Source organism: Lactuca saligna, chromosome 8, assembly GCF_052625555.1.
Source record: "Lactuca saligna cultivar CGN05327 chromosome 8, ASM5262555v1, whole genome shotgun sequence".
Classification (NCBI taxonomy): Eukaryota; Viridiplantae; Streptophyta; class Magnoliopsida; order Asterales; family Asteraceae; genus Lactuca; species Lactuca saligna.
This window is the reverse complement of record NC_136424.1, coordinates 11,277,396-11,293,718: the sequence shown is the minus strand read 5'-3', so window position 1 is coordinate 11,293,718 and position 16,323 is coordinate 11,277,396. Positions and strand designations below refer to the sequence as shown.

Below are 16,323 nucleotides of genomic sequence, written 5' to 3'. Positions count from 1 at the left end.
TTTTATTAAAATTTTCAAAGCAGGAGCCGGAACAGATCATACCCATAAAACTGAATATAGTATTGTTTGATTACCCCCTATTTTAAATTAAAGAAGTTGTGATGATAAAAAAAATAATAATACCAATGAGAAGTAACAATTCCTATTTTTGCCAGAGAAGGACTATATAATGTATATTGTTTGGTAGACTTTAAACTAAAGTTATTTGTGAAGCATTTATTCTGTAACAAACCGTTTTCTTTTCTTTATGATAATGAGACAAACCACATAATCGTATTAACCACCCTATTTCGAGGGCCAAATAATTCGAGTTCATGAGCAGTTTAAATTGTCCAAACAAAAATAAATAAACCCAAATCAACCTTGATTTGAAACTATATTATTATTCTGGATTATCAAAAGACAAGAAGATCACAGCCCGAAGACACAATTCAACCAGATTTGGATACACACAGAGAAGAAGACGATGATCCAAATTTAATTTATTTAGACAACTCCAAAGAGAAAGAGTTTGCCAAAGATAAAATGGTCGAAGGAGAGTACGCCGTGGTGCCACCCAGGTACCATTTCTTCATCATCTCCACTACATTCCCGTTCTCCACCTTCATCGTCTTCGGTTCTTCCTTTCCTTCACTCGAGAACCCAATCTGTAAATCATTTCACCAAAACAAACATTAATGATCAAAAGCATTTCATCAAACAGATTTTCATCTCATCAAACACCATCTTCACTTACCTCAGCAGTGTTTGATGTCGCCGGAAAGCTAAAAGTAAGCACCGAATCTTTTTTGAAGTACTTCACCTGCAGAAACTCAACAATTTGGTTCAGGGCTTCCTCTTCTTCCTCTTCGTACTTGTCATCAGCCGCTAATCGGTCCCTCACTGCACTCTCCAGTTGTACTCCGTATTGTGATCCCTTGATCTCCTTGATCACCACAATTCTCAAGTACTTGTCAACAGGTGCTACATAGATTCAACTAAAATTAGGGCTAAATCAAAAACAAATTCAAGTATCAAATGTTACTTTCAAGTTTCAAGTTCAAATATTACCTGAAATAAGAGAATCGAAGAACTCGTCATCTCCGGCCAACTCTGATCCAGATTTACCTTTCCATTTTTGCAAATGAGCGACGATCTCAGGATCAATGTAAACTCCGATAGCAGTGAATTTAATTTGCAGAAAGTGTATCTCGATGTCGGTAAGACCTGTTTGTAAAATATGAAAAGATTTTAATTTTTCAATAACTCATATTAACTATTAATTAATATTTAAAAATATATAAAAAATACCATATCCAAGCAAAGATAAAGGCTTGGTAGTTGTGATATGTGGAGGAAAGGAGATATCATCCACCATCACCATTTTTGAACACACTATACAAAAGCCATCAAAATTTTAAGTTTATGAATTCCAAAATTGCCAATTAATTAAATACAAGAAATGAGTTAATAAAAATGTATCAATAAACAAACAATAAAAGGGTTAATATTTACCGATGAAGGATATCGAAAAAAAATGGATTATAAAACTCTTTGGTATGGAGAAAAGAGCAGATGGAAAGATGGAAAAAATAATGTGTGAGACCGATGTTTAAATAAGAAAACTACGTTGCCTATTTAGCAACCTCCAGTCACTCAAAACTTTGGTTGGTAAACTTTGTACGTGACATTGCTTTTTAAAATAAATAAAATAAAGTAGTATATATATATATATTATAGATATTTAGTTCATATATTAATAAACATTCAATCGTGTATGTGTGAAGTTTAATAGTGTTAGTTTATTTTATAACAACATAAGTAATTTCGAACCTGAGTAATTTGAAAAAAAAAAAAAAAAAAAAAAAAAGTAGAAAAATTAGTCATTTAGTTGATGATGTATAATTATACATTGTAATAATTAGCTAAAGCAATTAAACCTGTACTTGTAAATGAAGTTCAATATTCCTAAAACACGTAACATTAATTAGCATTGAGTTAAGAGTTTAATAATTACAATAGATATGCTTGTCATGAAAATTGAATAGATCGATCAAACATTTTAAAAAAAAAAAAGATGGTTTCTGTTTTCTTTTTATTTAGATATATCATATCAGATTATCAGTGATATCTTAAATCTTTTAACATTGTGATATGTCAATGATAAAAAAATAAACACTAAAATAAAAATAAATTCGTTGTGAAGAACAAAATTATATATAATATTAAAAGTAATATAATCATGGAAAAATAATACGCATCATAACAAGACTGTGTTTTTACTTAGTTTTTAAACCTTACATGCAAAGATCATCTCTCAAAACATCTTTCTAAAATATGAATACTTTCGTTAATATAATTTAATAAACATAATGAATTATCATTTGGAGTTTAAAAACAGTTTTTTATAGTTATAAATTAAAAATATTGTGGGTTGAAACCAGTGTATCAAATTTTCAATTTTAATATGTATGGCTTATGAATTTGAAGTTTTGAACCAATACACAATTTTATTTCGATACAAAGTTAGTGTAACGTAGATAAGATAATAATATTAAATATGTATATTTCAATACGGTTATTTTACTTATTTTTATGAAAGGCACACAGTAGTAGCACGCCTCCAAAGAAATAGACGATGAAAGGGTTCGGTAAAACTAAGCGTTGAGATCCAGCCACGTCACCACATGGAATATCCTCCATTGCCTTCATCTAATTCATGGAAGTGGGAGCATCCACCGTTTCCCCAAATTTGGCAATTTTAAGTCGAACTGAACCCAAGATTTGTTGTATTTGACAAATCATAAAACACTAATTACTTTTTAGTTAAATTTTATAAAATGCTAACAAATTGTATGGACAAAATTAATTTTGATGATGAAAATAGAACTAAGAACATCCGTTATACCCACCACATATAACATATGTGGTAGATGTCATATCAGCACCACATTTTCTACTATTAACTATGTGATACTTACTACTAAACACACAACTCCACCTCATTTTTTATTTAAATTAAATTCAAAAATACATTAAAACACAATAAAACATATTTTTTTAAATTAGTTTTTTATTCAATAAAACATATTTTTATATTCAATAAAACATATATTTTTTTAAATTAGTTTTTTTATTTGAATTTAATTCACAAACACAATAAAACATATATATTTTTTTTAAAATTAGTTTTTTATTCAATGAAACAAAGATTACATTAATTTAAAACACAGAACATAAAATAAAAAAAATATTAATAATAAAAAATAAAAATGCAACCACAAAGAACTTAAACTAGTTTTAAACCGTTATTTTTAATGACTAAAATTTGGGGACTCTCTTAATTTTCGCCAAGCTTTAACGTGTTTAAACGGCGTATGTTTCGTGTTTTCATATTGGTGCATAGCCACAACAAACGGGTCGACTTCGTCCACGTTGTTTATAACAAAATTATAAATCTCATTGAATTCAAGGCATTTTACCCTCATGTCGCGAAACTTGAAACATATTTCATCAAGATTACGACTTTGGCAACCCATTAAATTATGGAAAACATTTCCAACTTTTACCCAAAAATTAGGAGGTATTTCTGGGTCTTCTGAAACAGCTACCCAGGTTAATGTTAAGTTCTCTTCTTCATTTTCTGTCCAATTCATCATTTTAAGAGCCATTAGCTTTGAGTTTATGAAGCAAGGTATTTCTGGGTCTTCTGAAACAGCTACCCAGGTTAATGTTAAGTTCTCTTCTTCATTTTCTGATCAATTCATCATTTTAAGAGCCATTAGCTTTGAGTTTATGAAGCAAAAGAAGTGTGAGATTGTGAGAAGAAGAAAAGAATTGTGTGAGTAAAATGAATGAATAAGTGTGGTATTTATAGAAGTGGTTTAATGTTGTTTGAATAGTAATTTTTTAAAATAAAAAAAAAAAGATTTTAACCCTAAAATATGACCGTTACTGTGCCACCCAATCACAATTTCCGTTTGCATTCGTTGTCCCGACCACGGCTCATCACGACCACGAACCACCACTAGCCACCGGGATGGTGTGCACGGTCGTAGTTCGTGGCCAGCTACACCACGAACCCGTCCGTTGCAACCATACCGGACGGCCTAAGTATGTTCTAAGCTTAACAAAATATAGTAGTCGTTTTCGTTAATTACTATAATCAAAAGAAACTCATATTATAAAAATAGTCATTAAAATCGTAGATGAATTAAGTTCATCTACTATTTGCCTATATCCTCTGCAAATGTACAAGTCAATAAAGCAAAAATACGTTTTAAGAGTTATACGTTTGCAGATAGACTCGCGGTTTGCCTATACAATTTGTGATTTTCCCTTTTTGAGGGTATAAAAAGGTAATTTTTTCCTTTCATTTTCTAAATTTTGCTCGGAGAACTCTCTCTTTGGATTTCCCCATCTTTGATTTCCTCATGTTATGGACGATTTCATGAACAATCTCATCAATATGGCAAGATTTTTACTTATTTTGTGTTTTAATCATCATTTGTCAATTTTAGGTTTTGTTTATTTATGATTTATCAGAAAAAAAAGTTTCAAAAAAAAATGAAAATATAAGGTGTTGCCCATTTGATTTTTTTAGATCTACAAGTTACATTTGATATTTACAAGATTTCATAAGTAGCATTGATGTTTTGATAGTATTTCATACTTGAATCTATGATTGTAGAAATGCATAAATCATGTATTGTGAGGTTGTACACTTGGTACTTTTATATTAACATGTTATATAAATGTGTTAATATGTTGTAACAATATGAATTGTTGATATAAAAATGATTTTTGCTGCTTCTTGATGTTGTACATTTGCATTTGTGAGGTGGTATATATAGTTTATGTTATAAAAATGCATTTTGATGTTATTATTATAACATTTTGATGCTATTATTATGTTATAAATATTCAAATTTTGATGTAATATGCTTATATTTGTATTATAGAAAATATTGAAAAGAACATATTATACAATGTAATTTAGATATCATTACAAATACACATTTGATTTATTTTTTAATAGTAATTGACGAGGTTGTGTAAATATAATAGTTTATATATTTTTGCATTTTGTTATAATAATATGTTATTTGACAGTTTTTTTAAATATTTGTTATAGTTGCAAATAACAACTTACCTTGTTTAAACATGATTCTAAAAATCTTAATGTTAAAGTTGTGGTAAATCTAAAAGGATCAGGATGTACTATATGGGAAGTATTTGAAGTATTAAATGGTATCCGACAAGAAACATTTAAAAGTACTGTGTTTGATTATTTGTTGGACGTCCCTCAATTACAAGGAGACGGATTGTTATTTCATAAAATGTTTCTTCATCATATACGGTCAAACTTAGTAGTATTTTCAGATAGCATAAAGCGGTTGTATTTTAAAGTGATAGATACTAAAATGGTTTATGGCCCTGAAGAGTTTGTTTGATAACCGGATTTAATTTTGTAGTCTATCCAAAAATGATAGAAAAAAAAGTGGTAGAGAAAAAAATAGTAGTAAAAAAAGATGTTTATTGCGGTTACGTCTCTTTCCGAACCATACAAATAATTCTATGAAAATCAGTGATTTAAAATGTTTCATTTTATACCAATCCTTCTTAGCTGCTACCGATGATGATACAGTTAGAGCATGTCTCATATACGTTTTGTGTCAAGAGTTATTGGGGAAAGAAGCAAATGATCGTGTGCCACAAGATTGAGGGGTTTTTTTTTTTTTTTTTTTTTTTTTTTTTTTGAGAACTTGGATGTGTGGAACATGTATTATTTGTGGAATTTAAAATTTTATATTTATTTATGATAAAGTTTATTCTAATAAAAAAAAATTATATTGTAGCTTTGCTTTGGGGTAGTTACTTGTAGGAGTTCATCTACGATGATCTTGAGGATACATGAAACAAAATCAATAAATATTTATCACTACTCGAGTCTCGTCAAACTTTCAAATATTGGGTCTCAGGGTTTACGGCACCATTGAGGGTATACATTTAAAAACTTTAACAAGTAATTTAGTTGTTTTTAATCATTATTAATATAATTTAAAAAATTAGAGATTTGGATTTATTAGATGTTTCCATATGTTTGAGGTACTCACGTGTTGCGTATGAACAAAGATACACCTCGGATGAAGCCTTGGAGTGCGTTAGAAAAATTGAAATGGGTTTTGATGTGACAAAGGTTTGTATATTTTTTTTTATTTCTTTAAATATTTTGTTTGAACTTTTACTAGCATTATATATATGTTTATTTGTTTTAGGAGGGACAGAAACCAAGACATAGGATGACAACAAGCGATGAGGGGATACGATCTTCTTATTATATGTCATGTCAAGATTATGTGTATGGTGAACCGCCTTCAGTTCTATTAGTACGGAACCATTTTATGAGGCAAGATGAATCATCGTGTAGTCTATCGTCTGGTGGATGATCCGAAGCCAGAGCAAGACAAAGTGGGAAACCAAGTTTAAAAGAGTTGGTCAATAGATTAATTTTACTCGAGCAAGTGATGTATCTAAACCGACAACGCATCGAAGTGAACATGGAAGAAGTGAACGAGGAAAGTTTATGGAACAACATAAATTTTATGAACCGGCAAAATTTCGTACAAATTATTCTTTTGATGAAAATGTTAGTGATATCGTATATTTATGATATAATTTGTTAATAAATAGGTATATTTTATTAATAATTTAAACATATTAATGTAGGTGTTAGATAAAAAGGTGTCAAAGGCAGGGGTCGGACATCAATCACTTCAATGATGATGTTTTGGATGATAATGAAGCTGAAAATAATATTATACAATGTATTTATGGTATAATTTGTTAATAAATATGTATATTTTATTAGTAATTATAATGTGTTAATGTAGATGTTACACGAAGAGGTATAATTGTAGGGACTATAGATCACTTTGATGTAGGTGTTAGACGACGAGGTAATAACTGTAAGGACTAGAAATCACTTTGATGAAAATGTTTCGGATGATAATGAAGCTACACCATCTGGTAGCCCTAAGCCTCGTAATCCATCATAGTTTTGCGTAGTCCTTTCACACATGTATACATTAAAAGCTAATATGGAAAGAATTTGTTTATGGAAAACATTAATAAAATAATTATATAAATGTTTTAGATACCACGACGCCGAAGCCAAAGCGAAGAGCAGAGAAGAAGGTTGCTACCAGATCAACACCACCTCCTCGTCTAATATCCCCTATTGATCATGACAATTCAGTTTTACGCTTGCAGCCTTACGTAACAGGCGGTGAGGTTGTGTTAGAAAAATATCTTTTTTCGCACTTTTACAATGGAACACAGATTCTACAATTTGATATTAGGTATAGAGTTTTGGAGTTCATTGTTTCGGCATACAGATAACAGTTGGTTAGATGAAGTAGTAAGTATTTATAAATTTATGCTTATAAGTGATTTTTATCTATTGATTTATAACAAAACTACCATAACCTTCGCAACATATCACGGTTTAGATTAGACTGTTGATGGAGAAACGTTTGAAGCTGACTGGTATACCATAATGTCTCCAAACTTTTTAGTTTGCTATCTTCTAGAAGATGGTAACGATTGGAGGGCATTTTTGTCTGGGATAGCTACATATGCCGACATTATGGTTCATTGGTAGGATGTGCATAGGGTATATTATTAGTTTTATTGACATTACATTCACCAATATCATTTTTTGTATCGAAATATTAATAAGTAATTATTTTTTAAACTTTGTGCAGGTTTATATGTCGATTCATTCATATCCAAATCATTGGTTGTTTAGGGAACTACGATCGGAGTCAATGGAAGTCCATTTATATGACAGTTTCGTTAGGAGTACTTTTGAAAAGTTTGAGTCAAATGGAACTTTTAGCACATTTGAGGTGCGGGTGGAAATTTTTTAGACAAAATTAATTATTGGTAGAGGAGGAACATCCCATGGAGACCACTGAATATGACATTTACTCTCGAAGATAATGTTCCCCAACAAAGTAGCGAGTTGGGAGATTGTGTTGTATTTTTTTTCCTGTTTATGGAACAACTCGTATCAGGACAACCAATATGTGAACTTATAGACCAAAAAAATGCAGCTTTAGAGTTTCGTCGAAGGATGGCAAAAATTTATTGGGGATCGTGTGTTGGTCCTATGTAGTTGGATGTGATATATATGTAGCTAAATGTTTGATTTATAAATTTAACCATTTCATTAGGAAAAGTAATTTTATATATACTGTGATACAAATTATCTTCATACATAATATAATTATAACTTCAAAAGTTAAAACATAACAACGATTACACCCTCTTTATTGACATTAGAACTACAAACTTAACCAAAAAACCTAAACCTTACAACTCATAATTAATAATTGCCAAGAACAACACCAAGCTACAAACCAATGCTATCTTCAACTTCTTATTTTCAGATTGAAAGTGTTTATTCGACTTAGTTACACGGACCGTGTAAACGCATATACGGGAGCATTCTACTTCGAAGGTGTGGATGGATTGAGCATTCTACTTTTCTAGTTTACACGGTCGTGTAAATGGCACCCTTTAGTTTACACGAGTCGTGTAAACGTCTCGACAATATTAAAGTAGTTTTACTCTCATATAATTCAGACAATCAGTTTAGTGGGAAGTTAAGTCGGATTTTGGGCAGAAAGAAGGCGATTTTCAAAACTTTTAGAAGGAGATTAACACTTGGAAACACTAAAATTTCCTTTTTGTAATTCAATTTGAAATTTAACTTGTTTGATTTGTAGTTTAAGCTAGACATGTGTGGTTGATTTCATTATCATTTCCGAATCTTAATTCTTAAGTATGTGTTGTTAGATTGTAACTTGAACTTGATTTGTGTTTAACATCTAGTAATCTTTGATTTGATCTTAATCATGTGTTTGGTTGATTCTCTTTTTCACTTGGTCAATGAATTAGAGTTTTTATCAATTTAGTTAATCAAATTGTAAAATTCGTATATGTTTTACGATTTGATGTTAGTAACATGCACTTAATTGATTATAATTGAATCAAACTGAGTGTAATCGAAGATTAAATGTTCATAATCCCAAGCTTATGATGAATATTGAATATTGTTGGTAATTGTTGCAAGAACTTAAAGTCATTTAATGATTTGATGAAAGAGCTTATTTGAATTAAATCAATTAAATAAAGTTTTATTTGAAGAACATGTTTTGATTAAAACAATTTTGTCAACTTGGATATTAAAGTTTATTAGTATCTAAATTACCAACCAAGATAGAACATAATCATATTCATTTTGCATCTTTCAACATAATACATGTATAAGAATCAGAATCGGAAATGTCAAAAGGCATAAAATATAATAAAGAAGGAAAAGACAAATAAAGAAAATAAAAAGACGAAAATAAACAAAAAACCATAAACTTCTACTTTGAACGATTGAAATCTTTTTTTTTTAACAAAAAGATACAAATAAAAAATAAGATATATTGCCAACCCTTAGGAACTTTACCGTTCCTAAGGATTGACAATTTTAATATATATATATATATATATATATATATATATATATATATATATATATATATATATATATATATATATATATATATATATATATATATATATTAATTGTAGTTTTTTTTAATATTTCAGTTTTTCTTAAAAGTTTATATATTTTTAAAATTATTGTTTTTAAAAAAATGTAGATTTAAAAAAAGTATTTTTTTTCATTTTTTTAAAAAATTCATGTTTACTAAAAAAAATTTAAAAACTTGCATTTTAAAAAAAATTGAAAATTAATATTTTTTTAAAAATCTAAAATTTTGATTTATTATGTTTATTTTTAGACATTTTTATTAATATTTCAATAACACAAAAAAATAAACAGTAGGTGAGATTGGTAAGATGACGATCATGCATTTAATAAGTTAATTTTGATCTAACGCTCCACCTTTAGTTCTCGGATTTTCGAAAAACTATGAGTTTTCAACGGAATATATATATATATATATATATATATATATATATATATATATATATATATATATATATATATATATATATATATATATATATATATATATATATATATATTGAAACCAAGTATAAGGCAAAGAGTATGTGAAGAAGATTTTGTAAGAGCATACGGTATGGGCAACGAGAAGTGATATTTTTACTGATATGTCTTCTCATAACATGGTCATAACACCATGAACACCATTTCCCCTTAGTGTTATAACATATCTTGTTGGCGTTATGACATATTGAAACGGAAACATTGATTGGTTGCACATTTCTTTTCTCTTTATTTTTCTCCTTTTAACTTACTCATAACATGGTCATGACATCATGAACATCATTCCCCCCTTAATGTTATAAGTTATTATTACATCACCTCAACGGACACATGCCTAATGCTCTAACAAACATCATCACTATAACAAATTATATATATCTAATTATAATCAATAAAATGAATAGTATGTTTTTTTGGATTTCATACTTTAGCTAAGACTTTCATATATTTGTAGGTTTGGTCTCTAGATTTTTTGGATTTAAGACTTATTCACAAGGCTCTCGTATATTTACCAGTTTGATCCTTAGTCTTTAGTATATAGGCATGTCTACACTTTTTGGATTTCATACTCTAGCCATAATATTTTTGTATATAGGCAAATATGGACCCTACACTTTCGTATTTAGACAGGTTTCGTCCCCCACAAAGTGGGGGTAAGATCACTCAATTTTAATATTAATATCTCTAATATTAAATTTCACAAAACATTTGATTGTAAATGAAACATTCTCATAATTTCCATTTTTGTCATATAACATTCCTATGGTTTTTGACAACCTGCGTTTTTAGTTCATAACTTTTTTTTTCTGTTCTGACAAACCCTCATAGTTTAGTATGTTATATATTTCGCTCCTCCCGTTAATGGTGTTAAATTTTACTTAACCATGGTAAAATGATTTTTTTTTCCCTTAACCTTAAATTTATTACTATTTTAAAAAGACAAAGTAGTTAAATGTAATTCCCTAACCCTAATTTTCATTCAAGGCACCTCATCCTCTTCTCATTACCTAGCCTCCCTTTACGGTTACCGATAGAGACATAGGCTACCACCGCCAATTTCTCTTCCACCCTCATGCTGCTGCCGGAAACACGGGCTACCACCTCTATCGCTTGTTTGGGTCACCACCTTCATTATCTCTCCCGTCTTCATGTGAGCACCACATAATACAATCACCCTTGTCTATCACCAACATAGTTCGTCTCTCCCATTTCCCATGTGACTGCTTGAGTTGTTGAAGACACGACATACCCTCTTCGTTTTTCCATGTCAGCACTTTCGATTTTCTAGTCCCAATATGTTTTCATATTCCTAACACCAAAAACGTGTAAAGCTCGCCTCAATTGCTAAAAATGTTGACTATGTAAACAAAAATTGATATGCATGCATATGAACAAAATTGTTGCAGATGAACAGATGTTTTCTGATAACCTGGTTGTGCGGGATCTAATTGTCTATAGGATCTGGATTTTTTTTAACTGCAATTAATTTGTATACATACTCTAGTGTTTTGATGAGCAAAATTTGATTAGAAGACTTTTGTTTTCCTTCTATATTTTATATAATTTAGGTTGTGAATCCACAAGTTCGTATAATTTACTTTATGACATAATAAATGTAACATTCCCCGTGTTTTGTTATAACAGTACGTTCAACACCATTACGTCATGATTTATTAAACAGTTCAACCAAAACGTTCGTCATGTTTATTTAGTTTATAAACCCCCAATTTATAATTTAAACATATATATATTTTTTTTATTTTAAGTTGATTTCTTTATGATGCAGTTATAAAATTTTGAAATTTTTGGTGTATTATTTATAGAACTTGAAAAGTATATATTTGTGTGTATGGTAGATTTTTATGTTATTTATTAAATTTATGAGTGTTCGAATTCACCAAATGGGTTGAAGCACTTAATCGGTATTTGGATTATTTGAATAACCCAACCCTAAAATCAAGCACTAAATAAAAAAGAAAAAAATAACGTGGTAGATTTGCATGAAAAAGCAAAACACGTATATTCCATGTAGGAAATGCCATGTCATCAAAACGGCGGTTAACACAAGTTAGTTGAAAAGCGGCACGCGCATACCTGCGACAAACATAGGTGATGCAACTGCTCCATCTAATGGCCATTCTTTGTCCACGACAGTTCTCTTTGATTCTCACCCACTAGAAATAAAGAAAAGAAGAATTACTTAATGGTTTATTTTTTCTTTAGCACCACCGTCGACGGCTGCTAACGATGGCCTGTGTAGGGATTCGGTACGGAGGAGCCGGTGATTGTTTACTTCGCCAGCCGGCAGGTGGTTTCCTTGATGATCGGTCGGTTCGGGTTTCTAGGTTTAACAACCTGCATTCACTGTCGATTCCCAATCTCCCCGTTAAATCAACATTCTCGAGAATCTCGACGGCGGCGACTGGGAACGTGACTGCTGTGGGTGTTTCTGATCATCTTGTTTCCAGGTCGCCTTCGTCTCTCGTTGAAACCAGCTTCGATTTATTGCCGGCCGAAGCGATTGTTAACGGCGAAGAGTACGATCGTAGTTGCGATAGTCCCGGCGTTTCTGAGAAATTTGACGAATGGATGAGAAATTCAGTGACGGAAATCGTGAAGAACATAAGACAAGCGCCGTTGCTGGTTCAGATATACGCCGACGGCGTAGTGAAAACGGAGAAGGCGGTTGAAGCGGAGGACTGGCCGAACGTGGTTAAAGAGCGACCATCGTCTCCTGACGGAATCATACTTGTGGAAGAGCTCCAGGATAAGATAGATCCGGCCGATTCCGGCGATGGATTGGAGGAAGAGAACGGAACTAGAGCGTTCGGAGTGCTGATTCAAGGTAGATTCAAAGGAAGAGATCGATGCAAATCAGCTTGTTATTTGCTTAAAACCTCCAGCGTTAATGGTGGAATGGGACCTTTTTGCACCCATTTTTGTTTGATGAAGGTCCATAGCTTCAGCAAAAGTGCTTCTTCTCAGTTCAACGATTGTTGGCTATTACAATGAATATTCATTGAATCTAATAGATGAATTGTAATTTCAGGAAACTTAGCTTAAACGTGTAAATTGTACATTATGATCATCGATTCATGTTGATCATTGAACAGAAACATCAGTAATTATTGAAATGAATAAATCCGATTGCTCCATTGTAATTCTATCTTCGAAATAAATACAACAACATGAAACCTGATATAACTTTAAGTTAAACATTGACAAATTGTTACAGATATCAATTAGGTCAAAAATGATCAGAAACCTGGTAGGTTTTGTGCAGGTTGTAGAAAATTGGATGTCGAATAGATAGCAGCAGCAGCAGCCCTAACGGCTAAATCCCTATCTACTTTCTGAAATCTGCATGAAAGAGAAGATCTCGCTCTTTGAATATTTGAAGCCGAATTTAAAATTCATTAAATGAAATATGAATCAAGCACTTACATATAGTTATTTTGCAAACCCTTCTCTGAAGGAAAAGGGAGGAGACCATGTTCACAATGCGTTAACATTTCCCTCACTTGGTCCAATGATTTCTCCTGGTGAATTGTCAAAAATACCCTTCCTTTAAGATGAATTAACGAAAGAGAAAACCAAAATTAACATATGTTGCAACTTGCAAGACTCACAAGATGTTCTTCTTCTTCAGAAAGTGATTTATCCATCTGATCAAAAAGAGCAGTCCATCTGAATCTATGCATCTCAATGCCAACAGGTGAATATAACTCCATTGATATTAAGAAAGGTAGCTCTGTTTGAATCACAGATTGAACTCTTTTCTTGCTTCGCCTTAATGCTGCAATAACAGAATCAAAAACCGTTTTCAAAATCTAAACTAAAAACATATCTGGAATTACGAAGTTATGATCTCTACATTACCTGCAAGACGCCCTTTAATGTCCTGATGAACAAGTTCCAACCATTGACAGGCTACACTTGCAGCTAAAAAACAACGATCTCTCATATGTAACATGAAGAAGAAGAAGAAGATGAAATTGCTTATAAAATATTTAAAACTAACCTTTAATAGAAAGTGAATCAACAGTAGAGATATTCCCTGACTCCTCATTCGACAAAGAGCTTATATTCTCTGATGCCATGGTTGAATCAGATGAAAGCTTCAGTGCAAGAACATCATCTTCAACGTCCTTACTAATTTTGTTCTTGTTTCTTGAAGATCTTACAAGATTCTCTATTATCGAATGAACCTGTCTTCTGTTTCTTACATGGTTTATAATCCCAGGATTCAATTCGTTTAAAAGTCCACTAGGAGCAGCAACTTTTGCAAATTTATCGACTTGTTCTTTTTTAGCGATCTCTATCTTTTTACTGATCACTGATATGCTTCCCCTTTTCTTCCCACGGGGCTTTGGCATTTGTGGCACCAATACACCGCCATTAGAGGATGAAAGAAAACCATTTTGTTTCATTTGTTTCCATATTCTCATCGACTCTTTCTCTCCCATAAAGCCACAAGTGCTTCCACACTCAGAACTTGAAACATCTTCTGAGTTAAGATCGAGACTTATTTTTCTTGGTTTCTCACAACTTTTCATGGATTCAATACATGATGGAGCATCATCAAGGGGTAAATTGTTGGATTTGGCATTGAGTTCATGTTTTGAATGAGTGTTCTTCCCCGATTCACCTATTCACGATAGATTTTATCTCAGATTACTAGCTTCCATAATTTGATAATTTTTAGTTCAAGCAATGATATCATCAAGATCTGTAAAATTATAGTGCTTATTGCGCATTACAACAAAACGAACCAGAAGATGATTGAAATACCTTCCAAGTAAAACCGCGATCTAAAATCGCAGGGTTTTGCCCATTCTTCTTCAAATTCTTCGTACTTCATCTTCTGCAGAAACCAATTAACAACGAAAATCAATCCAAGATACATCAATTCAAGCAAACACCAAAACAAATTCGATCTAAACTTAATTCCACACAAATCGACGGACAACATACCTTGAATTTAAATCTCGCTCCACCAACATCCATCACTGTACACAAAGCCAAAACTATCGCGAAATGGTGATTCAACGTCAGCAAAAAGAAAATAACTCAAGCTACCTATCTAAAGAGGAGCTAAAATCAGAGAAAGGATGAATCGATTGCTATTACTTGTTAGGGTTAGGGTTAATGTTAAGATGAAGTAGGGCGCCTAACTGGTTGCTGGCGGAGTTGTATAAGTAGAAAGAAATTTATTTGAATTTGTATGAAAGCGCGCTGACAAAGCTTTTCGATTGTCTTCGAATTACAAATCTTGTGACATGAAAGCAAAGCAATCACGTGTTGGGCTGTGTGTGAGAGATCGGAGGGATTTGTTTATTCGTTTAAATTTAAAGTAAAAATAGTAATAATAGAGATCGAAAGCGTATGTTTGTGGTTTGGTTAAGTTTTGAAATTCAAAAATTGAGATGGGGTTTACAAATGGATGAATGTTGCCGCGTATTATCAAAATGCATCACTAAACGTTAATACTTTAATGACAAAGTTAGATAAATGATCTATGTTGATTATAAATATTATAACTTCGGTCATTAATTTTTTTACAGGGTTAGTTATTTTGGTTTTAAATTTTAATCCTAAATGAATATAAGATGGAATTTCTATCTTTTTTAAAATAATTTTTTTTTTTTTAACTAATTTTAATTTTATATATAAATAAACAAATAAATAAGACGCACCCCACCACCCACAACCCACAAAGCGCACCCCACCACCCACCACTCACAACCCACAAAGCGCACCTAAACCACACCTAACTATTATTCATTGAACATCTCTCTCACTCATTTTTACCATTTCTTTCTTTCTCATACTTTGTCTTCAAACTTTTTTCATAACGTTTGATTTTTTTTTTGCTAGAATTTTTTAGTAAATTTAATTTTTAAAAAAATGATAAATAGATAACTAAACGAATTAGAATAATGTGAAGAATAAAAATGGATCTTAGTAATAGTTTAAAAGCTATCTGGAAAATTAAATGTTTGAATTTATAATATTTAGAGTTTGAATGTAAAAAGTGACAAAATTGTGATAGTGTTTGAAATTTTTCAAAGTTAGATTTAACAAATATGTTAAATGGGATTGTTTTGGCAAAACAAGCATTCTTGAGAGTAGAACGAAACTTAACAAATAAGATGCATTCCTCCCACTCATTTCTTCATATCACGATTTGAGGAGTTGAGAGCTCTTCCTATGACGATTTTCCCCTTCCAATTGTGATCTTGTAACACCCATTT

The 16,323-nt window shown here is 31.3% G+C and overlaps 3 protein-coding genes across 4 annotated transcripts; 1 reads left to right on the top strand and 2 right to left on the bottom strand.

Moving 5' to 3' along the window:
- Nucleotides 1-343: 343 nt before the first annotated feature.
- On the bottom strand, nucleotides 344-1,632 carry CHIL (Chalcone-flavanone isomerase family protein). Its single transcript, XM_078970850.1, has 5 exons — nucleotides 1,495-1,632; nucleotides 1,291-1,374; nucleotides 1,051-1,206; nucleotides 737-963; nucleotides 344-647 (listed from the first exon to the last, which is right to left on the bottom strand). The coding sequence occupies exons 2-5, from the start codon at nucleotides 1,361-1,363 to the stop codon at nucleotides 483-485; spliced, it is 621 nt and encodes a 206-aa protein (XP_078826976.1). The 5' UTR covers nucleotides 1,364-1,374; nucleotides 1,495-1,632; the 3' UTR covers nucleotides 344-482.
- Nucleotides 1,633-10,994: 9,362 nt separating this feature from the next.
- Nucleotides 10,995-15,392, bottom strand: LOC145011293 (uncharacterized). Of its 2 annotated transcripts, none has more exons than XM_078969993.1 (8): nucleotides 15,044-15,392; nucleotides 14,861-14,933; nucleotides 14,091-14,717; nucleotides 13,949-14,011; nucleotides 13,699-13,865; nucleotides 13,514-13,608; nucleotides 13,335-13,429; nucleotides 10,995-11,378 (listed from the first exon to the last, which is right to left on the bottom strand). In XM_078969993.1, the coding sequence occupies exons 1-8, from the start codon at nucleotides 15,074-15,076 to the stop codon at nucleotides 11,371-11,373; spliced, it is 1,161 nt and encodes a 386-aa protein (XP_078826119.1). In that variant the 5' UTR covers nucleotides 15,077-15,392; the 3' UTR covers nucleotides 10,995-11,370. The 2 variants fall into 2 exon arrangements, with proteins under 2 accessions (XP_078826119.1, XP_078826118.1); XM_078969992.1 differs by lacking the exon at nucleotides 10,995-11,378 and adding an exon at nucleotides 12,042-13,264.
- LOC145011294 (uncharacterized) lies at nucleotides 12,317-13,224 on the top strand. Its single transcript, XM_078969994.1, has one exon. The coding sequence runs from the start codon at nucleotides 12,317-12,319 to the stop codon at nucleotides 13,079-13,081; it is 765 nt and encodes a 254-aa protein (XP_078826120.1). The 3' UTR covers nucleotides 13,082-13,224.
- Nucleotides 15,393-16,323: the final 931 nt, after the last annotated feature.